The sequence below is a fragment of the Coloeus monedula genome (assembly GCF_965178545.1).
Source record: "Coloeus monedula genome assembly, chromosome: 18".
NCBI lineage: Eukaryota > Metazoa > Chordata > Aves > Passeriformes > Corvidae > Coloeus > Coloeus monedula.
Window position 1 is genome coordinate 5,130,311 of NC_138798.1, and position 21,704 is coordinate 5,152,014.

The 21,704-nt window shown below is 55.6% G+C and overlaps 1 protein-coding gene across 4 annotated transcripts in view; it reads left to right on the top strand.

Annotated features, from left to right (window-relative positions):
* Positions 1 to 21,704, top strand: part of MYO18B (myosin XVIIIB) — a 55,824-nt gene that overhangs the window by 28,114 nt on the left and 6,006 nt on the right. For all 4 annotated transcript variants that reach the window (XM_082293656.1, XM_082293657.1, XM_082293658.1 and 1 more), the window contains exons 29-42: positions 162 to 316; positions 635 to 758; positions 1,375 to 1,569; positions 1,682 to 1,792; positions 2,469 to 2,573; positions 4,720 to 4,866; positions 8,065 to 8,178; positions 8,580 to 8,696; positions 9,400 to 9,483; positions 10,311 to 10,448; positions 10,660 to 10,845; positions 17,744 to 17,877; positions 18,846 to 18,887; positions 19,604 to 19,765. In XM_082293656.1, coding sequence (XP_082149782.1) covers positions 162 to 316; positions 635 to 758; positions 1,375 to 1,569; positions 1,682 to 1,792; positions 2,469 to 2,573; positions 4,720 to 4,866; positions 8,065 to 8,178; positions 8,580 to 8,696; positions 9,400 to 9,483; positions 10,311 to 10,448; positions 10,660 to 10,845; positions 17,744 to 17,877; positions 18,846 to 18,887; positions 19,604 to 19,765 — 1,814 coding nt within the window. The remainder of the gene's footprint in view (positions 1 to 161; positions 317 to 634; positions 759 to 1,374; positions 1,570 to 1,681; positions 1,793 to 2,468; positions 2,574 to 4,719; positions 4,867 to 8,064; positions 8,179 to 8,579; positions 8,697 to 9,399; positions 9,484 to 10,310; positions 10,449 to 10,659; positions 10,846 to 17,743; positions 17,878 to 18,845; positions 18,888 to 19,603; positions 19,766 to 21,704) is intronic.

The window sequence follows — 21,704 nt, forward strand, 5'->3', positions numbered from 1 at the left end:
TGTGCCATGAGATCTATGGGGTCTATGAGATCCCTCCTCCGTGGGATACCCGTGCTGCGGGGTCCATGGGGCGCGCGTGTCCATCTTCTGTGGGGTCCATGGGCTCCATCTGTCCCTCCCCCGGGGTCCACGTGCCACAGTCTCTGCCACCCCTCCCGCAGCTGGGCGAGGCACAGGCTGCGTGCCAGGCGGCGCGGGACGGGGCGCAGCGGCTGCGGCGGCGGTGCCAGCGCCTGGCCTGCGAGCTGGAGGACGCCCGGGTGCTGGCCGAGAACCAGCAGAGCCGCAGCCACGAGCTGGAGAAGAGGCAGAAGAAGTAAGGCTGGGGGGAGCACGGGGAGGGCTGGGGGTGCTGGAGCAGGAGCCAGGGAATGGGGAGGATTGGGGTGCGTGAGGAGCTGCTGCAAGGGTGGGGTTGGTTTCATCTCTTTCGGCTGCTGGGAGTTATTTTTCCATCCCATTGCTGTGTGACTGACACGTGGTCTGATCCCACACTGGGCTGGGTTGGAAGGGATCTTAAGGCTCATCCAGTCCCATCCCCTGCTATGGGGGATGGGAAGATCCCCCTTCTACCCAGAGTGCTCCAAGCCCAGCCCAGCCTGGCCTTGGAGAGGTGACGGGTGTTCCCCTCCAGGTTCGACCTGCAGTTAGCCCAGGCCCTGGGGCAATCTGCCTTCGAGAAGAGCCTCCGTGAGAAGTTGTCCCAGGAGAACACGAGCATCCGCTGGGAGATGGGCAAACTTCAGCAGAGCCTGGAGGTGAGAGGAGACCCCACTTTGCTGCGTCGTGCCCAGTTTTGGGAACAGCTCTGGGAGCAAAGCCATTACCTTTGCAATTAGAGCAAAGGCAATCAGGAAACTTGATTCCAATTTCTTTTAGCACAGCTCTGTGTGTTTAAATAACTCTCTCCTTCCAGAAGAAGGGCTGTTGCTATGTATAAGTGATCCCCATCCCCTGATTCAGCTAATCAGGGCCACCCCCCATTTTCACTGGGGTCACTTGTGCTCTTCCTCACATCCCTACCCTCAATCCCACCTTCGGGAAGCTGCCAGTTTGTGCCCCGTGGGATGGGGCTGCATCAAACGCCACCGTGGTGGCAGGGGCACAGCTGCTGGGGTGGGGGGGAACCCCCAGGGCTGCTGCCAGCACTCCCAGGCAGCGGAGGCTGCAGGGAATCCATGGGGGACACGCCCAGGGGAGTGGGAAGGTGAGGTCAGGATCAAGAGGGAAAGGTGGGGATGGGGCTCTGGGTGTGGGGTGGGGGCTGCCCAACCCCTGCTGCTGCTCCAGGGGGTTGGGATGATGCCACTGGAAATGCTGTGGGTTCTAAGGGTGGGGTGTGAGTGTCCAGGCTCTGACCACTGCTCTGCCCAGCACAAGGAGGCCGAGGTGGCCAGGCTGGACCAGCGGGTGGCCGTGCTGGCCGGCCGAGTGCAGGAGCTCAGCACTCCCGGGGCCACGGACACGGTGCCCACGCTCAAGAAGCAGCTCTGGGACCTGGAGGGCAGCGCTGCGGAGCAGAGGAAGGAGCTGGAGCGGCAAACGGCCGCCGTCGATCACCTGGAGCAGGTAGTGTGGGGCTGGGGGGGGCTGGAGGTGTCTGTCCCTACTGGGCACATGGACCCCAGGCCAACACCTTCCTCATCCCCTCGGGGCTGGGCGTCATCGCTGGGTGTTTCAGGTTCACGAGAGACTGGAGCTGGAGATGGAGCGGATGAAGCAGATCCACCAGAAGGAGCTGGAGGACAAGGACGAGGAGCTGGAGGATGTGCAGAAGTCCTGCCAGAAGAGGGTAGGTCCTTGCTGAGTGGGGGTTGATGCTGGTTGCTCCCCAAAGCTCCCCATGTCCTCCGGAGCCATTCCAGGGGTCCATGTTCCCAGGGAAGTGCCAGGGTGCTGCTTCCCCACCATTGCCCCAGCGTGAGCCTCGGTCACAGCCTGGGGGTGCAGATCAGGCTTTGGGTCCGGGGTGAGCCCCTGACATGCTGGAGGGGCTGTTGGGGACAGTGTGTGAGAGCCACATGTGAAGCAGCAGGTGGACCCGCTGCTCCCACTAACACCAGTGTCCCACCAAGGGTGCCAACTCCAGGGCTTCGAGCTTGGGGATGATTTGCAGGAAATACCATTTCCACAGGGCCATGAGGTTGGTGGGTGCAAACACAAATTCCAGAGCTGCAGGGGCAGCCCTTGGGCATGTCTGGGTGGGTGTCAAATAGCCCATCCAGTCCCCCAAGTCCTGCAGGTCCCTGGAGTGCTTCCCCTCTTCCACACTGGCACTGCCAGGGGTAGCAGGTGCTCCAGGGGACAGGGGCCATTCCTGGTCCCCAGTGCTGGCTGCAGAAACCTCGATGCACTCCCTGTCCTGGGGAATGCCACGTCCCCACCGTGGCAGTGGCTTTGCCCTGCTGGGACATGGGGCTTTTGAGGGGTGGCCGGGCACTGAGCGTGGCTGGGTTTCTCCCACACAGCTCCGGCAGCTGGAGATGCAGCTGGAGCAGGAGCACGAGCAGAAGCAGCTGGTGCTGCACGAGAAGCAGGACCTGGAAGTGCTCATTGGCACCTTGTGTGAGCAGGTAAGCTGACAGTGCCCTCCCAGGGGCTCCTTCCTAGGCCATGTCCTGCCCTAAAAACAGGAGTGGGGATAAACAAGTGCAGCCGGAGCAGCAGAGCCATGCAGCTGCCCACGGTGCTCCTGTCCCTCATCTCTCCCAAATGCCAGCCAGCCACAGCAGGCACTGGCATCTGGAGGTGTTGGGACTGCAGGGATCACACAGGAGCCACGTGGTCCCACTAAGGACCTGCAGAGGGGAACTGTTCCTTTTTGTACAGGAGAATTATCCAAGCAGGGGGAGGCATCTGCTTTTTGCTGGTGTTTGATGAGAGTCAAACAAGCCAGGTCTAGCACTGGAGTGCATCCAACTGCCTAGAAAAGCAGTTTATCCAAGCCTGCTTGTAGCAGAGGAATTATATCCCAAGCACATTTAGTGAACAAATCCTTTTTCCCTCTCTGATGAGTCGGTGGCAGCAGTTGGAGAAAAGCACACCGCGTTCTGCTCCTGCTCAGTCAGCAGGTGAGGGGCTGCATGCAGCCTCCAAGGGCAGCCCTTGGCATCACCCAGAGGCCATCCCAGAGCTCTGGTGGCTGAGTGAGGTCACCACCCGGCCCTTCCCCCAGGGATGAGGGTGGCATCAGCTCAGTGTCACCATCTTGGTGGTGCTGCACCCCAGGACTCCCCAGAGGATCTGTCCCGATGCCTCCTGCCCACCCTCATGTTGGCACGAGCTGGATTTCACCATTTCCCCAGCCCTGGCAGTCCTGTGTGTTCATTGACCGGGATGAATCTGGGATCTTTGCAGCATCGGAATGGGGGGAATATTTCAAGTAGACACAAAATGGTCTGACGAGGTTTATCCAACACAACCCTCCCGGCTTGGAAAATGTTTTGGGAACTGTCACAATAAATACTGCTGTATCAAAGCACGGGATTATTACAACAGTCCAACATGTCCTGCTTGTTTGGTGGAGGAGAGCTGAGATGGATGAGGAGGCAGCAGGAGCTGGGGGGGGGGGGGGCTCATGAGGAAAGGCTCCTTGTCCCTCCAGTCCCCAGGTGTTGCCCTGGCAGCCCACAGCCCCCCAAGGGCAGTCCTGGTGTCAGGGAAGGGGAGATAGGAGTGCGTGACACAACCACAGTTTGGCAGCAGCTATTAAATCAAATCCTGGCTTTGTCACCTAAAAATCCTGGGCTGCAGTGGCGGGAAGGGGCAGCTGGTTCCAGCCACGGCGCCAAATTTATCCCCCGTGGTTGTGGACAGAACCTGAGCAACAGGAAAATGATGTGAGCAGTGTCCAGGATCCAGCTGGCGGGATGGCAGGAGAACAGCAGTGCTGGTGCTGCAAACACCCTCTGGTTTGCAGAGGCGAGTTCATTAAAAAATGGGAAGAAAACAGCCAACCCAGAAAACTAATTAAGGAAATGGGAGATGCCAATGATTTCTGGTTCCAGCAAATTCCAGCCAGCTCTAAAGCAGGCTACAAGGTCAAATCCACTCAGTTGATATTAGCCAGTGAAGAGAAAAAAGGAGAAGGAAGGGGTTTGAAAAAAGAGCCGTGGAAAACAACCTAAATGGAAAATGTTCTTATACTTCAATTACGCTGAAATCAAGCACTGAAACCATGTCCCTGTTTATTTGGTGGTTTTCTAATTCCTTTATCCCTGTAACCATGGTTGCTCTCTCCCTCTCTCCAGGGGGGGAGCGTAGAGGGTGGGCTTTTTTAAGATGCTCCCCGCAGTTGTGTGGCCAGGCTGTCCCTCTGGCCACAGGGGTGGTCACTGGGGAGGGTGTGGCCGATGGAGACCAGGGGTGGGCAAATGTTTTTGGAGGAGCAGCTCTCTGGTGGGGAAAAATACACAACACCCCGGAGGTGTTCAAGGAACAAGTGGGCGTGGCACTCGATGCTCTGGTGTAGTTGGCAAGGTGGTGATCAAATACTGCACTCAATGACCTTGGAGGTCTTTGACAACCTGAGTGACTCCGTGATTTCTCTGTGAAAACGGTAATATCTACTCATTATTACTCAGTATCTTCTTGCCTCACGACCTCAGCATCACCAAAATACTCCTAAATTGCGTGGGGAACACCTTGGGGTGGGTCAGAAGGGCCTGATGGAGGTTTCGGGAGGCAGCAGGGCTCAGACAACCCCTGTCCCCTCCCCAGATCGGCCACCGTGACTTCGATGTGGAGAAGCGTTTGCGGCGGGACCTGCGGAGGACCCGCGCCCTCCTGGCCGATGTGCAGCTGCTGCTGGCGGCCCCAGCAGAGCCCGGAGCCAGCAGCCAGGAGCTGGAGCACCTCCGCAAACAGGTAGGGAGGGGGAGCTGCGAGGAACATTCCCAGCTCTCCCGGTTTGACTGAGCGCCGACACCCGGGCGGGCGCCGCCGAGAGTCTCCTTCTAAGGAGCACTTCCCTGTAATTAAGCCAACGGTGTTGGAGTGTTTTTCTCTTTTTTCCTGTTAATTACCTTCTGTTTGGTGCGTTTCTGTGTGTCTCATACGGCCGGGCTGGGGCGGCGTTGCCATAGGGATGCTGGAAGCGGGAGAGGGATCTGGGGGATTTGCCGTGGTTTGAGCGCCCTCAGCCCTGGCTCAGCGGTGCTGAGTGACCTGGGCAGCGGCTCCAGCTCTGTGCCAGCTTGTGCCACCACACTGGGAACAACCCCAGCCCCAGGGTGAGCTCTGGGTCCTGCGGGGTGCCCTGCCACGGGACAGGGGTGCCACGGAGCTGTCCATCCCCTTGTGGGCTGTGTATCCCGCAGTGCCAAGCAAGGGCTCAGCTAACGATGCTGGTCCTCTAAAACCACTCGGGAATTAATCTGTTCTGCACATTTCCCCTGGAAACAAACGAATCTGAAGGCACGAGCGATTCCAGCAACATCCAGATATAATTGGGAGGGTTGCTGTGCATAAATTAACAGCTGGGAGCAGCAGCTGTTCCCACCTGTGCCGAGGGAGAAGGGGAAGGTGAGCTGGGCCTACTGGAGCCAGCGCTGTGTCCGTGCCCATTCCCGTGTCCGTGGCCTTGCCTGTGTCCATTACCTGGATGTCCAGGGCAGGAGATGGCCATGGCCAGGACAGGCAGTGGGAATGGCCATTTTTTGCACTCACGTGTTCTCTCTTAAATGTTACTGACCCAGCGCTGTAGTGCTGCACTTGGTTAATCCCTCAGTATTTCCCAAATCCCACTTGCGGGCTGGAGAGGTTGCGCTGTCCCTGCTTTTTCCCAGTCCCTGATGGGAGGAAATGTGGCAGGACTCTGCCCTCAGGTCCCTTCCATGTGCTGAGCTGAGGAACCTACATCATGCTGAGGTGCTTCCTCTGCCCATCCCGTGGCCATCCCGTGGTGTCCAGCCCCATCTCTCTGGGGAGTGATGCCCAGTTGGGGAACAGAACTGGGGAAGTAAATCTTTACTCTCTAGAGTAAAGTCATAGGAAGAGCAGCTGAGGGAGCTGGGAAAGGAGCTCAGCCTGGAGCAAAGGAGGCTCAGGGGGAACCTTGTGGCTCTGCACAAGTCCCTGACAGGAGGGGGCAGCCGGGGGGGGGGGGTCTGGCTCTGCTCCCAGAGACAGGATGAGAGGAAACTGCATCAAGCTGTGCCAGGGGAGGGTCAGGTTGGACACCAGGAGGAATTTCCTCATGGAAAGGGTGCTCAAGCCTTGGAAGGGGCTGCCCAGGGAGGTTTGGAGTCCCCATCCCTGAAGGTGTCCAAGGAAGGACTGGATGTGGCACTCAGTGCTCTGGTCTCATAGATAAGGGGTGATCAGTCCGAGATGGGACTCGATGACCTTGGGGGTCTTTCCCAACATAAATGACTCTGGGATTCTGGGATTCTTGCTCCCTGCACAGCCCAGCACCCACAGCAAGGCAGGAGGTCACTCTCTCTCCCTGTGGTGCCATTCAGTCCATCCCTGGCTCCCTCACTCCATGGCCTGTGCTCAGCTGCCTTGTATTTGGGGACAAGCAAGCGGCCTGGATTTTGGGAATGTGGAGTTTTTGCTGTGCCACCAACACGGAGACTCTGCATGTGTTTAAAATGCCACATGATTATTCTGTCCTTTAAGCTGAAACAATTTCTAATGGCATTCATGACGACTTTCTCAAAAGCCAATGCATCCTACCAGCAGCCCACGGACTTGCACGAGAAGAAAAACTTTGCTAAAATGCTGTATTTCCGTTAATCAAAATCCATATGGCTGGAAGTGCAGCATTGTTTCTTAATAAGGCTGAGGCATCCATTTTATGCAGGTATTTAACAGATGGTGTTCACAGCAAACTAATGTTGTTCCACAGTTCATACATTATGCATTTTTTGGGGGGAATTTCAATTTATTCTTCCCAAGTGGGAAAATTCCATTACACCGAGTGAAGTGGAAGCTGATGTTTAATGAAGGGTCCTGGAGGTGCTTTTCTGTCTGACTGAACTATCAGGAGTTTGGTGGGAATTGTGGCAGGGAAGAGGCCGCTCCAAGGGCTGATTGTGGATGCAGCTGGACAGGTGAGAAAGTCCTCGGCCATAAAACCAGGAGCTGACCTGAGTGGCATCTTCAACTCATCCCAGCAGAGCACAGAGACTATTTTTCAGCTGATGGAAGAAAGTTTTTCTTTCTTTAGTGAAAGGTCTCAATCTCCTCAAACGGTGGAGGTAAACGAGCTGAGAATTGCTCCAGTTGTAGTATTCCATGATTCCCCCGTTTTTCCTTTTTTTCTTTTTTTTTTTTTTTTTTTTTTTGAGGGAGAGATAAAAAAGAAAGTAAACCTTAAGGAAACAGCCTAAAATTCTCAAACTCTGGCCATGGTGTGCAGCTTTTCCCGTTGCTCCTGGGAACTCCACAGGGAAACCAGGACCAGGCACAGGAAATGAGCAGTGAGCGAAGGGTTTAGTTTTCCATAAAGGAAAGAAAGGAACCCCAGCGAGCAGGGGAAGGAACTGGATGTTCAGGTACAGCCTACGACAACTCCTCCGCCCGGGCAAGGGGGGAGTTTTGGGGATGACGCTGCAGCTTCCAGATGTTTGCAACCCATTGAAGATCGCTGTGATCTTAATGGCTGAGCTGTGAAACCCGAGAGCACATTAGCGTTTATAAATGGGATCTTCCACGTGTATTTGCAAATGCAATTTACGCCACGTGAAAAGCCCATTTGCAAAGCCCCGAATCGTGAATTGCTCTAATCAGGAATTACATGTAATTCACATAATTTTGCAAATTAATGATCCCAGCTCTACCTCACCGAGGCAGAGGGAGGATGTGCCATCGAGGCACTGGCTGCTGGACTCACCAGGACTGTCGGTGGCGTTGGGGTCTGTGCTGGGTTCTGCCAAGGAAGCTTTGCTTTCCCTGAAAACCAGGAGCAGCGCAGGTTTAAAAGGTCGAGATTCTGTGCTCTTTAGCACGGAGAAAAAGCTCTGTGGAAGTGGAAATAAACGTGGCTGTGTGGCACGGGGACAGCACCATCAGCACGTGGTTTCTGCTCCTTTAATGATGATCCCCTGCAACTTTTCCCAGCTGGAAGAGAGCGAAGCAAAGTGTGCAGAGGCCCAGAGATCCCAGCAGACAGCGGCCCTGGAGCTGGAGAACCTGCACACGGAGCTGGAGACCCTCAGCAGAAGCAAGACCCTGGTGGGTTGCTGGAGATGTGACCAGGGCAGGGCAGGTGGGAGGGCACAGTCCCACCTCCGGGGGTTTGGCAGCAATGGGCAGCTGCTTGCTTGAATCAGCCACTACCAGAGCGTTTAAGAAATCCCCTCGGAGTGTTAATTACACCGTGCAGGATATTTACAAAGTGTCCGAGCGTATTTACTAAGTCTCCAAGGATGTTCACTGAAATCACTCGGACTGTTTGGAAACAGCAGCCCCCGGGTGGTTCAATGGGTGGATAAAATTCCTGCAAGGGAGCAGCGTCCCGTGGTCCTGCTCTGCCTCTCCTGTGGGTTGGAGGCTGTTGACAGCACATCCCAGAGGGGATTTGGTGGGTTCCCTGTGGGATCCGTGAACCAGTGGTCCTGTGGATCCTCCTGCAGGTGGACGAGCAGCTGTTCCAGCTGCAGCACGAGAGAGCTGACCTGCTGAAACGCATCGATGAGGACCAGGAGGACCTGAACGAGCTCATGGAAAAGCACAAGGCTCTGATCGCCCAGGTGGGAGCTGGGGCAGTGTCTCCAACCCTGGGAGGGCTCTCAGAAAGCCCTGCAGGCTGGCACAGAGCAGGTGGTGGCCCCTGGGGGTGCACAGGGGGTGGGGACCGCAGGACACAGATGCTGTGATGAGGAGGGGGAGGCTCACGGCTCCGGCTCCTCTCACCTGCACTTTAGAGTCTTCTTCCAAGAGGTGTTTTGCCTTTAGTTTCAGTACCTGGGGAATCCTACAGCTGCTTCTCTGGGTCATTTTTTACTCTTTCTTTCACCGTTTACACATGCAGAGGTTAAAAAGTGCTGCCAGACAGCCCTGGGGCTTTCAGTGCCACACCCAAACTATGTCAGGCTTTCCCAAATGATTGTACTGGGAGCTGAGGGACCCCGAAACTCCCATGGGAGAGGGGCAGGCTGGCCAGACTGACAATTCCCAGTCTGGTGCCCCTTGCAGAGGTGTTAGGGATCGGGGAGCTTCTGTCTGGAAGGGTCCTGAGGACAGAGATGACAACACAGTTTCTGTCCTCATCCACAAACACTTCTTTCAAAACTTAAGGAAGCTGCACCGAGCTGGGAGCATTAAGCTCCAGCAGGGCAGTCCAGGGGCAGCTCACTGTCTCAGTGGCAGGAGGTGCAGGCAGGAACCAGCCCTCTGCTCCGAGCCCTTGCTTCTGATCCCGCTGCTCCCACTCCCAACTTTCCGTTTCTGCAGTCGGCCACAGACATCGCTCAGATCCGGGAGCTGCAGACGCAGGTGGAGGATGTGAAGAAAGAAAAGCAGAGCCTTCAGGAGAAGGTAATTCCTGCAGGGGAAGCTAATTCCTGCAGGAGAAGGTAATTCCTGCCAGCCTGTGGCACCCCTGCTGAGGAATGGGAGCTCTTTGGGCTGGAGAAAGCTTTTCCTGGCCGAGTTCTTGGGATTCACAGCCTCGCTTCTCCCTCCTCCCCAGCTGACCCCAGGGCTGCCCTGGGGTGGGCACCAGCAGGGGCTGCACCCCCTCGCCTCTGTGGCTGTGCCAACCCTCCTGGAGTGATGGATTTAATTTTAAACACATGAGTAATCCCATTAAGTTAAGTGCTTTATTGGAGCGTGGCTAAGCTGCCCGGGAATCAGAAGCGGGACTCACTCGCTCCCTCCAAGGTGGAGCGGGTGGTGCTTTGGAGATAGGCCGGATAAAAGGAGACAAATTCCCATAGTTCTAGGTCAAATTCAAAATCTGAACCCGAGCTGTACTGGGATCACTAAAAGAGCAGTTTCCTTTGGAGATCCTGCTGTAAGAGCTGAGGAAACAGCTTGGCCCAGGCAGCTTTCCACAAAGACTGTGAATTTTTATGCCTGCTGTCCTCAAAGAGTCTGTGAGAAGAGAAAAGCAAAGGAGCCCCGGACGTGTGCCCCTCGCCAGCAGGTTCTCCATTCAAAGCCACACGTTGGTGTCAGGCCTGTGCCGTGTGGCTTTAACAGCAGGGAATTCTTTGGGAAGTGAGGGCAACGCTTGGCCACGGTGCCCGTCACCTCAGGGGCCAGGAGAGGCCCCCAGTGCATGTGAAGTGTTCAGCAGAGGGGTTTGGGGCTGTTGGCATGGTCAGGGCTGGGGGATGCTGACACAGCCCCTGCTCTCCCAGCTGCAGGCAGCTCAGGCCAGGGCGGCACAGCTGGAGCAGTGCCCGGCCGAGCGCTCCATCGTCAGCCGGCAGGAAGCCCGGATCCGGGACCTGGAGAGCCAGCTGGACTTCCAGGCCGTGCAGATGAAGCGTTTCGAGGTACCCCCTCCTCACCAGGCAGGGCAGTGCCACCAGCGTGGCTGTGGGGACAGGAGCACCTGTGAAGGGCTGGGAGGGACAGGTGGGGGCTGAGGCAGCCCAGATGGTTCTTGGCACTGCTGCTGTGTCTGCGTGGGGGTTTCTGACAGCCAACAGTGCCTTGGTGCTCGCAGAGAGCTTTCCAACACCTCACCCTCCCCTCGCACCCCAGGTGCTGGTGCTGCGCCTGCGAGACAGCATCATCCAGATGGGAGAGGAGCTGGAGAAGGCGGCCGAGTCGGAGGCACGGGAGAGGGAGAACAGCAGGTACTACCAGAGGAGGATGGAGGAGATGAAGGCTGACATGGACGAGCTGGTGCAGAGGGAGCTGGAGTCCAGCCGCCGGCGCATGGAGCTGGTGAGGGGGTGCTGCTCCCGGGGTTTGGGTGGTCCCATGGTCAGGGGGGTTTTGCTGCAGACCCCTCATAACCCCTGGGTTGGCCTGAGGGCCCCAGAAAAGTCATTTTCTGTGCGGTGCTTTGTGTGCTCTGGGTCTGGGGATGGAGCTGTTCCCTGTGCAGGTACTCCCTGGGTCCTGGGCTACTCCTCTGTGAGGAGCAGGGAATTGCTTTGCGTCCCTCTGCAGCCCCAAACCATTGAACCAAAGCTGTCCTTGAGGACCCCCGTGTTCCCTTTCTCCATGGCTGGGCTGGGAGCCTGGACAGTCCCTCTGCTCCATGTTTTTTTTTGTGGGAAGGAGGTGGCTTTGCCTGCTCCTCTCACAGAAATGCAGTTCACGTGTGGATGTGGCACTTGGGGACACGGTTTGCTGCTGGACTTGGCAGTGCTGGAGTAACAGTTGGACTGGATGATCTTGGAGGTGTTTCCATCCTAGATGAACCTATGATTCCAAGTTGCTCAGGTCATTCTTGCAGCTCCTCAAGCTGGTTCTCCTCATGCCAGGCAGAACCACGGTGGGTGGGAAATGCCCCGCTGCTGCAGCAGCCCCTGAGTGCTGGTCTCAGGGATGGGTGTGCCAGGAATCAGCCCAAGCACCAGATCCTCCTGGAGCTCCCAGCTTTGCCAAACCACCCCCGTGGCTGCAGCTCAGACGGTGCCAACCAGCAGCTAAACCCGCTCTGAGCAAGCAGAGCCCCAGCTGGGTTTGGAGAGCAGCAAAAATAGATTCACCTGCACTTTCCAGCCCTTTCCCAGTGTCTCTTTTTCATGTTGTTTCTTCCAGTAATCCAAGGGAAAGCCTCGCTCCCGAGTGGTAATTGAAAGATATTGCAGTTCTGCTGGCAGCAGGACCTAATTAGGAGCAGTTATTTTATCAATAATCTTTTATTTAGCAATCAAGGAGATTCCAGCATTTATTCTGTCCCGAGGCTGCCAGCTTTCCCAAGGGGAATGGTGTGAATGATTCCCAATCCTCTGCCTTCGCCATGGTCAGGCTTTGTCCTTGCTCTGCCCGGCTGAGCCCTGAGTGCTCTGGCTCCCCTGGGCATGGAATGAGGTTGCATCTCTCAGCCTCTGATGCTCTGCAGAGCCATGGGATGGTGGAGTGAGAGGCTGTGCTGAGGAGCCACGGGCATGCCAGGCTCCCTGATCCTGCTGCTTTACTTGTGGGATTGGGGGATTGGTTGCTGTGATATTGGGTGTTGGTTGCAGCTCTGCTGGAAGGGCAGTGTTTGGAACATGGATGCTCTGGCTGTTGCAATAGGGGTGGGATCTTTTGCTGTATTTTGGGGTTTGTGCCTAGGTTTTTAGAAGCTTTTTGAATGTTTCATGTGGGGATGTGAGCGACGGGTGAAGGAAGGAACTTCTTGGCACTCTTGTGTTCTCCCAAGTGAAGTGTGCTAAGAGGTCTGAAAGGGATTTTAGGGGCACCGCCCTCAAATACGACACAAACCCCCATAAACAGCTGAATCTGTAAGGCAGAACTGAGGAGTGTGGGGTTATCCTGACACTTAAATATTTGGGGTTATCTGGCATCTGCTGGAGGAAGGAGCAGGTGGGCTCCCCCAGACCCACCTCCCCATCCCGGCTTCTCCATGGTGATTGCTCCATGGGAGCTGGCTCCGTGTGCACGGCCACAGCCAGGGACTGCTGTGACATTCCTGGGAGCAGAGGCATCCCCCAGACTGTGCGTTCTCTTCAGAGCAGTTCAATAAAACATGGGGCAGGGCTGTGATCGAGGAGCCCGGCTGAGCTTGTCGGGAGCCTGGTGGGGAGCATCAATAGTTAATAGGAAGCCACTTACGGCTCTGCTCCTTCTAAACCCCCCATCAATTATAAATCCAGCGTGAATTATTCACTTGACATTACTTAAGTCATGCTCTGCTCCTAACAGTTTTTTTTTTTACTTTTTATTTAAATACACGGTGGTGGGGTTGTGGACTTGCCACACACTGTCGAGGTTTAAGGAGGGACAAATTTCTTGCACAGACTGGGTTAGAAATCCTGTCTTGTTTCACAGCTGCTGCCTGTAGATGTAGTTATATATGGCATACATATGCAATATACAAAATAGAAGGTATTTTTGTTCTCACAACTCGTATTTATCAGTGGTGGATGCACTGGAAAATCCCATGCCACCATCCCCAGCCAGGCTCAGGGCACCTATTTCCATCCCTCCCTGGTTTCCCACCCGGTTTAGGGCAGTTGGGAGGCAGCATTGTGCCATTCAGCAGGGAATGTGCAGTGAGGAGCAAGGCTGGGAGCTGGAGAGCTGGCTGCCAGGCAGGTGGCTCTGCCTTATGAATTTTGTAAGAAGGATGGGTTTTGAACACTTCCCAAGCGTGTTTGGTAATGGCAGGGGGTAGGACTTGGCCCTGCTGGTCTCTCTTTGCTCTGGCTGCACATCGAGGGTTTCCTCCCTGGAGCTGGAGCTCCTCTTCCAACAAAATCTGGATCCCAGCCTGCAGCAGCTCCTCATTGCTCAGCTGCTGTGCTGTCACCCAGAGCTTGACAAGCCATCCCCAGCCCCGCTGGTGTCCTCAGACCACGGCAGACACTGAGTCATGGTGAGGAGTGAGGGATGGATTTCCAGGCTGGAGTTAATCCTGCTGGGCTTAAACCCAAACCGTGCTCTCTGTGTTCGTCGTGTGTGCACTTAGGCTCGTGCTTGTCCCCTACACGTGTCCCCTGGTGAGGCTGCAGTGCAGGGAAGGATGGAACAGGGGCTGGGAAGGATGGAGAAGGGCTGGCAGCAGGCGTGGAGCAGGGATGTGGGACGATGAGAGGGTGTCATTGTGTCTGGGACACGGCAGCATCCAGGATTTCGGAGGGAAGGATGGTGCTGGCTGTGCTGCTGCCGACTGAGCTGCCTGTACAGCTTGGATTTCACAGCAGAAATCAAGCATCTGGATGAGGGTTCTGGGATGAAAACTCTGGAATGGGGTCCAGCCATGGGCAGGAGCCCCTCAGGTTTCTTCTTTTGGAGAGCTAGGTGCCTTCTTGATGGAATGCCAAGGGAAAAAGAGATGCTGATCCAGCTGGGACGAAGCCCTGGCTGGCCGAGGCACAAGCCAGGGACTTGCTGGGTCTCCTCCTGCCCCTCTGTACCCAGCAGAGCTCCACTGACCCCCCTGAGCACACCACGAGGGCTGGCGGGTGCTATCCTCGAATCAGGTTTCTTTAACGAAGCTGTGAAAATTCATCAGCATAATAATTAACTAATTTTACAGAAAACTGAAGTACAGGTGTGAAGACACTCTTCACAAGTTGTTTTTGTTTTTTTTTTTTTTTGTGAGAGCCTCAGAGTAAATAACCCTTTTTTTCCCCTGGTTCTTTTGCTGGCAGATCTTTGTGCCCCAGCCCCGCTATGGCCACGTTGTGGAACACAACACAGCCCGAACTCCAGGATTAGGGCTTTTTGCTCATTTTTGAAAACTTGAAAGCTCCTTTTGTTTTTTTGGCGCTTCCAGTGAACTCCAGAAGCGAAGTGGGAGCTGTTTGTGCCTCCAGCCGGGAATGCCACGCTCCCACCCAGGCGAACGCTCAGCTCCCAGCAGGGTCCCAGCAAACCCTCTGATGTCTCTTGTCCCCATCCCCGCCTGCTCCTGGGTCTTTCCAGCTGCTCTTCCCTTAAAGAGCGAACGTCTTTGAGGAAGTGTAACGACAATTATCATCAAAGGCAGCCGGTCCTTAGAGGTGAGGGTGGATGATGGAGGAGCCAGGAGTGAAAGCTCGGCTGTGTACGCGCTAATTAGGGCTGTTGTGATCCTGCTTTGCCATTAAGGGAGTAAATTCCTCAGGAATCCATCAGCACCGGTGGCTGCTCACACACCAATTACACGGTGCTCGCCCCATCTCACTCCCAGCCTTCGGCTGAGCGAATTTTGTCACTTCAAACTTTCTGGAAAACCCGCGAGTTAACGGCTTAATTAAAAATAACAATGATGGATGAATTGTGCAGGTGCGTGCTAAGTTATCCGAAGAAAAGTGATCCAAATTGCACTAATTAGATTGCACTTCGCTGGAGGTGGATGGGAGCGAGCAAAGGTGGTGTTGTCACAGCAGAACCGCAAACAAAAATACGAGGTGGTGATAAGGACGAGGTGGTGATAAGGACTTGGTGCTCGATGCTCCGCGGCGCCAGCCTGGGCATCCCTTGGAGTCCCACGGATCATTTCACTGCTGATTTTGTTTATCTCCTTTTAGCTTCTCTTCCAGTAATTCTGAGACGAAATCAGTTGGCGGGAAAAAAAGAAACAAACCTCTTAAGAAAAAGAAGGTTTAGAAATTGCCTTCCATGAGGGATGTGCAGAATCTCCTCCCTGGGAGCCCCTGGGCGAGGGCAGGAGTCCAGCTGAGAGCAGCTCGCCGTGGGTTTGCTGTGTGCCAGCCATCACTGAGTGAGCTCCTGCCCCCTTGAATTGGGGAAACCTTTAATCCAGCCTCCCTGTCAGCCAGAATCAACCTCAACCTTCTAGAACCGTGGTTTCTGACCCACCAGCAGAGCCAGTCCTGTGCTCTGGGGTGATCTTTCCCCCAGCATGAATGGGAGAATCCGGTTTGGAAATGTATTCAGTAGCAGGCAGAACGTATGTTTTATTTATTGATGATAAAATATACATCAGCCAGGGGTTTTGCACTGGTCAGGCTGGTCCTGCTGTGCATGTCTGACTGGTTTGGTGGAAGCAGCCAGAGATGCTGGTGCCAGGAGGGATTTAATAGCAGAGGATGCTCCTTTCAGCCCTTCAGGTCCAGCCGTGGTGCAGTTTGCCCAATAATATGAGTTTTCTCAACTGATCTATTTTCCCCTTTATTTCTCCCCTTTTTCTGCTCAGAGGAAACAAAAAGCCAGCTCTGCCCAGTGTGAGGGTGTCAGTTCTCAGCCCAGGGACTGTTTGAAAAGAGAAATGCTTCTTGGATTTACATTTAGATAGAAACAACGTGTGTCAGAGGTGTCCAGCAGCTCCCTGCGTGCCAGGGGCCTGGTGCTGGGATGGGCCTTGTCAGTTTGTGTTCTGCAGACAGTATTTTTCCATCTGAAATTGAATTATATTGGCAAAATGATTCCTTTCCCTGAGACAATTGTAGGGTATAAAGAAAAACACGAGGTTGTCTCCGTGGGTGAGATTTGGGACAGCTGGGATGTGGGGTGGCATGTGGGGTTGAGCAGTGTCAGCTCCATTTTCTGGCCCACATTCAAATTGCCCCTCAGGTGGCCTGTGGGTGGGGGACCCCAGGGTCACCCACAGTCCCCAGTGTCACCTCAGTGCCTTGCAGGTCTCCTTCCCAAGGCCACCAGCGTGGGTGCCACAAAGTGGGGGTGTCCAGGGATGTCCTGGGAGGAGGCAGGTGGGGCCCCAGCTCGGCAGCATCACCTGGGATGGTCCCTTTCCTCTCAGCATTCCCAGTGCCATGCGGAAGGTAGCGAGGTCAGGGGGGACCCCACCAGCCAGGGTGACCCCTCCAGCCCCCAGGACTCGCTGTTTGCTGCTCCCACAGCCATCCCAGGGGATTTCTGTGTCCGTGGCCGGAGGAAGCGGGGCTGGGGTGCTGGTGGGGGGATGCTGCTCTGTGCCTCCCTGCCCATCCCTGTTAATAACAGCAGAACAGAGGAGTGGAATTAAAGGCAGTTACTGAACCATATTTAATTTGTGCCGTATCCTGCAGCCGAGGAGCTGGGTCAATAGAGGCTCTTACCAGCCTGGGGAAGGGCTCAGCTCTTTATCTGGTGTCACTCGCTGCTCCTGCAGCCCCAAATAGCTGAATACAGGCACAGAGGCACCCAGAGCCTGGGGCTCTTTCCTCCTCTCAGGGCTTGGTGTTTCACCATGTGCCCTGTTCTGAGCCCCCGAGCTCCTTGATGAAACACTTCCCTTGATGAAACAGGTCCTTTCTACCTTCTGCCCGAGCCAGGAGGGAAGTGGAGGGCTTGGAGACACCAAGTTTCAGAAAACTTCTGAGCAGCACCGAGGTTTGCACCAAGACCAGCGCGTTCCCAGGAGCCGCTGTGACACCGTGCGACCCAAATGGGGCTGTTTCTTTGCCTGTTTTGATGAACCAAGATGCTCTTCCCCTGGGGCCTGTGTGCCTGGTGATTCCAGGCCTCCCATTATTTACTGTGACAGTGTGCCAGCTCCTGTGCCACGGCCTGTCACAGATCATCCCTCCCCTTGTCAGTGCAGCCACGGCGATTTCACAGCTGGCAGCTTCAATCACTGGGGATCTGCTGCTCCCTCCTCTCTGCCCTGGGATGGCTTAGGAGCAGCAGGAAGGGTTCCTTGGAGGAACAGCAGGAAGGACTTGGAGGGTGATGAGCAGGGGTGCAGGGCCAAGTTGGTGTCCTTGGTGTGCAAGGTGGGCGATGCTGGGCCCGTGGAGCCCTGGGGGTTGTGTCAGGTTGTAAATCCTGGAACGGTTTGGGTTGCAGGGACCTCAGAGCTCATCCTGTCCCACTCCCTGCCATGACAGGGACACCTTCCACTATCCCAGGTTGCTCCAAGCCCCATCCAGCCTGGCTTTGGACACATGCCAGGGCCTCCCCACCCTCACAGGGAAGAATTTCTTCCCAATATCCTATCTATCCCTGTCCTCTGGCAGTGGGCAGCCATTCCCTGTGTCCTGTGACTTCATGCCCTTATCTAAAAATCCCTCTCCAGCTCTCCTGGAGCCCCTTTAAGCACTGGAAGGTGCTGGAAGCTGCAGTTTACATTCACAGGTGCCGCAGGGCGTGGTGCAGGTAACCAGCCCTGACAGTCACTGGGAGCACTGGGGTGAGGAGGGGGTGGTTTAGCAGTCACCCCACTCGCAGTTCAGGTGCCACGTCAGGTGCAGGCCCTCACCTGGTGTCCCCTGTGCAGGAGCAGCAGCTGGCAGAGCTGGCAGAGGTGAGGCAGGTGCTGCAGGCTGACCTGGGCACCTCCATCCGCCGCATCGCAGACCTGCAGGTGGCCCTGGAGGGGCTGCGTGACAGCGACGACAGCGATGCCGACAGGTGAGAAACGGGGCCTGGGGGGAGCTGGAGGGGTTGTGGGGGACTCAGCTGCTCTCTGGTGGGGAAGAGGCAGCGCTGGGCAGTGCCAGGGTGGCTGTAGTTTCATGTCCTCATGCTCACGTGTTTGCGCTGCGTCTGTGAGCAAAAAACTTCGTGTTAACGGGAGGTTTCATGAAAAAGTGGCACCCTTGAAATCATCCTGTGTGGCCCAGCTTAAAGCGGGCCAAAAGGGTGGGAATAGCCCCATTTGTACAGCAGGTCCCTGGCAGCAGCATGTTGGTGCCCCAGCACTGGGTTCATCGAGAAAATCCTGCTTTGATCATCCCCAGGAGCTGGAGGAGCCAAGGGTGATTTGGGTAGAGGGTTTTACTAGGGAAAAAAATGAGGGAAAAATTCCAGTGCGTTTTTCAGGTGTTACTCCTAAAGCCCTTCAGTTTTCCCCTCTGCCACGCAGCTAAAGGGGCATCAAATGGACAAATGGAGACAAAAGAGATAAATGAGCTTAAAAGAAAAATAGAAAAAAAGCTGAGGTGTGCTTGTCAGCATTTGCTCTGTGTGGTGATTAAACGAGGGAAGAAGGGTGAGATACAAACCGTGAGCTCAGACACTCACTGCTTCCCAAAAAAAGGGTGATTTCCAATGCAGCTGGTGCACCGGTGGAGGTGAGAAGTGCTTCCCAGCAGGAATGACAGCTGCTGCCGGCAGGAGCAGCCCTGTGCCGGGGTGTTCTGCTCCCTCCTTTTGCCCTGGGGTCCCGTCTGCAGCCGGAGCTGACCCTTGCAGGTCTCCAGCCCTACTCCCTGCTCCAGCGCTGCAGCTCCGGCTGTTTTGGGAGTGTTCCCTGGCTCAGCCCAACCCCTGCTCCGGCCACCGCGGCTCTGCTGCAGTCAGTCTGGGAAGTTTTGCACCTCGGAGTGGTTTTGGGGTGCCCATGAGCCATCGCTGACCCTCTCCTGTGGTCCTTGCAGCGTGCAGACGGCGCGGGAGTCGCTGTGCTCCAGGAGAGACACGTGAGTGATCCCGGGGGATGCTGCTGCCAAAGGACAGAGCCTGTGCCTGCCTCTGGCACAGCTCATGGACCACCAGCTGCTGCTCTGAGGGGTCCAGTGGCTGCTGCAACTGCACGGGCAGGGCTCACATTGGCTTCCAGATGTGCTGGCGTTGTGTGCCCCGTGCCCATCGACCTGCTCCCATTCCCTGGGAGCTCTGGCTCTTATCCCAAGGGATGCTCCCACTCCTCTGGACTGTGCTTTGAGAGATGAAGCTGATCTGTGGCTTTGAAGGAAAACTGAAATCCTAAAGGATTTCATCCACTGCACCTGGTCTGGGGGCTCCTGGAGGGTGGGCTGGGGTAGCCCTGGCTCTGGGGGAGCCCAGGAGTGCACAGGGCCCAGTGGGGTGCCCAGGGTCACAGCAGCTCTGTCACTGCAGCTCCAGCCCCAGGCCTGGCAGGCAGTGCAGGGTTTTCCTGCCCAAGGGCTGCAGGGCACTTGCAAAAGCTTGAGGAAATAATGAATGGCAGCAGCAATGGCACAAGGACCAGGCTGCCTGGAAGGATTTCTTTTTATCTGGTGCCACAAACCAGCCCGAGCAGAGCTCACCAGCTGGAGCTGCTGTGGTAGAAGTGTGAGGACGTCCCGCTCTGTGCCCTGTGTCACCACCACAGTGACCCAGCACCCCTCCTGCCTGCACCTGCAGAGCTGACAGGTCTCTCCTGTCCCCTCAGGGATGCCTGCTCCAGTGTTGGCTCTGTGCTCAGCCTGGAGCCTGCGGAGAGCGTCAAGTCCTGGCCAAGTTCCTCCGCAGGCTGGACGTCCCTGGCGAGTGCCAGCGTGGCCGGGAGCATTTCAGCACCGTCCGTCGGCAGCCGCAGCACCCAGAGCCTGAGGTAAGGCACCCCCAGCCCATCCTGGGTGTGTTGGGGGGTGCTGAGATGTGGGGGCTTCCTCTGGGCTCCCTCGGGATATGCAGGATGGAGCTCAGCAGGACCTGTGGTGTTTAAGGTCAAAACATCAAATCAAGGAAGGCAGCCACTGCCACGCCAGGATCAGTGAAACACCAGATGAAAGTCACTACATCAAAAACATGCTTCAAGCAGGAAAATATCCCTTGATGTATTCTCTGGAGATAATTTAAAGAGGCAATGCAGCCTATTTGAGGATTTGTATGCCATATGCTTGCTCCTGAGGAAGAGGGATGCATTTCTACCGTTCTAATATCAAATATGTTAATTTTTGATAGTGATGCTGACAGGCTGGGAGAGAGCTGGAGAGGGGCCTGAGCACTTGCACAGCCCAGATGTCTCTGTTGGGCTCTGTGGGTGCAATCCAGAGAAAAACCCCATTTCCGGGTCACAGAGAAACTGGTTCTTTGTGTTTCATGTGTGAAACAATCACGTGGGTTGAGTTTGGACTGTAAATCAGGGTGTGGGGCTGCATCGTGGAGGGAGGTGGTGGGGATGGAGGAGTGTGTCAGATCCCCTTGGAGGCTTGTGAGGGCAGAGATGGAGCAGGGATGGAGCTTTGAGTCCTGGGGCAGGGAGCAGAGTGGGCTCCAGAGAGAATCATCCCTCTGTAGGCAAGGTGGAAAAGGTGCCAACAACCCAAATTCAGGGTGGGCAGGGCTGGCAGTGCCCCTGCTTGCAGCCCCTGTGACTCGGGGCCTCCCCACCCCGCTGCTTTCCCGGGGATTGGTCTCTCAGGACACCCATCGCTATTTTTGCATCGCTGTTTTTCCTGTTTTTCTCCCCATAACCAGGGCAGGTGCCAGGCTGAGGCTGGGCACAGCTCACTGCAGCTCCCAGCTGCTCCCTGCTTGTGTTCAGGTGTGTAGGTAGATGCTCCAAGGCGATGGAATTTGTCAGGAGCACAGATGCACTGCAGACATTGGTATTAATCTCCCTGCTCCCATTCTGGCGAGCTCTGTCCCCCACCTGCCTTGTACAGGAGAACTGCTGTTGTCAGAACTGATGTTCTGAAGAGCAGGAAACGCCCTGGGTGAGCTGGAGCAGTTCGTGGAGGTACAAGGCAGAGTCTAAGAACAGTCAGGTAGGGCAAAGACCTGTGGGGAGATCACAGAATCCTGGAATGCTTTGGGTGGGAAGGAACCTTAAAGATCATCTTCATTCCAACTCCCTGCCATGGGCAGGGACACCTTCCACGGACCAGTGATGAGTGGGAGCCCTGAGAGCAGTTGGCTGAGCTCACTGGGACCCTGCACAATAAATAAGGCCCTTCCTAAGTGCTGCTGAGGAGGTTTTGGTCCAAATGACCCAACTCTGATTGTTAATGGGTGGCAGAAAGACAGGCGTTGTGGCTAATACCTTATTCCTGAGCTGAAACTCCTCAGACTCAGAGTAAAAGACATGCAGGCTTTCAGGTTGGACACCAGGAGGAATTTCCTCATGGAAAGGGTGGTCAGACATCAGAAGGGGCTGCCCAGGGAGGTTTGGAGTCCCCATCCCTGCAGGTGTCCAAGGGATGCCTGGATGTGGCACTCAGTGCTCTGGGCTGGGGACAAGGTGGGGATTGGTCACAGCTTGGACTCGATGCTCTTGGAGAGCTTTCCCAACCTCAGCGATTCTGGGATTCCGGGGTTTGCTGGGCTGCCTGTGGCTCTTGTGAAAAGCAAATTGTCCCGAGCCCTGGCCACAGTGTGACCATCACCCTCCATCCTGGGGCTTGTGAAGGGGCAAACTGCAAATGCTGGTGTGGGAGCTGTGTTTGGCTGCAGCTCATCTAAGATGGAAATAGAGCGAGGAGGAGATGAAATGCAAACAAACAGGAGACGAGACTGGAGGTAATAAAAATGAGATCAGGGAAACGAGC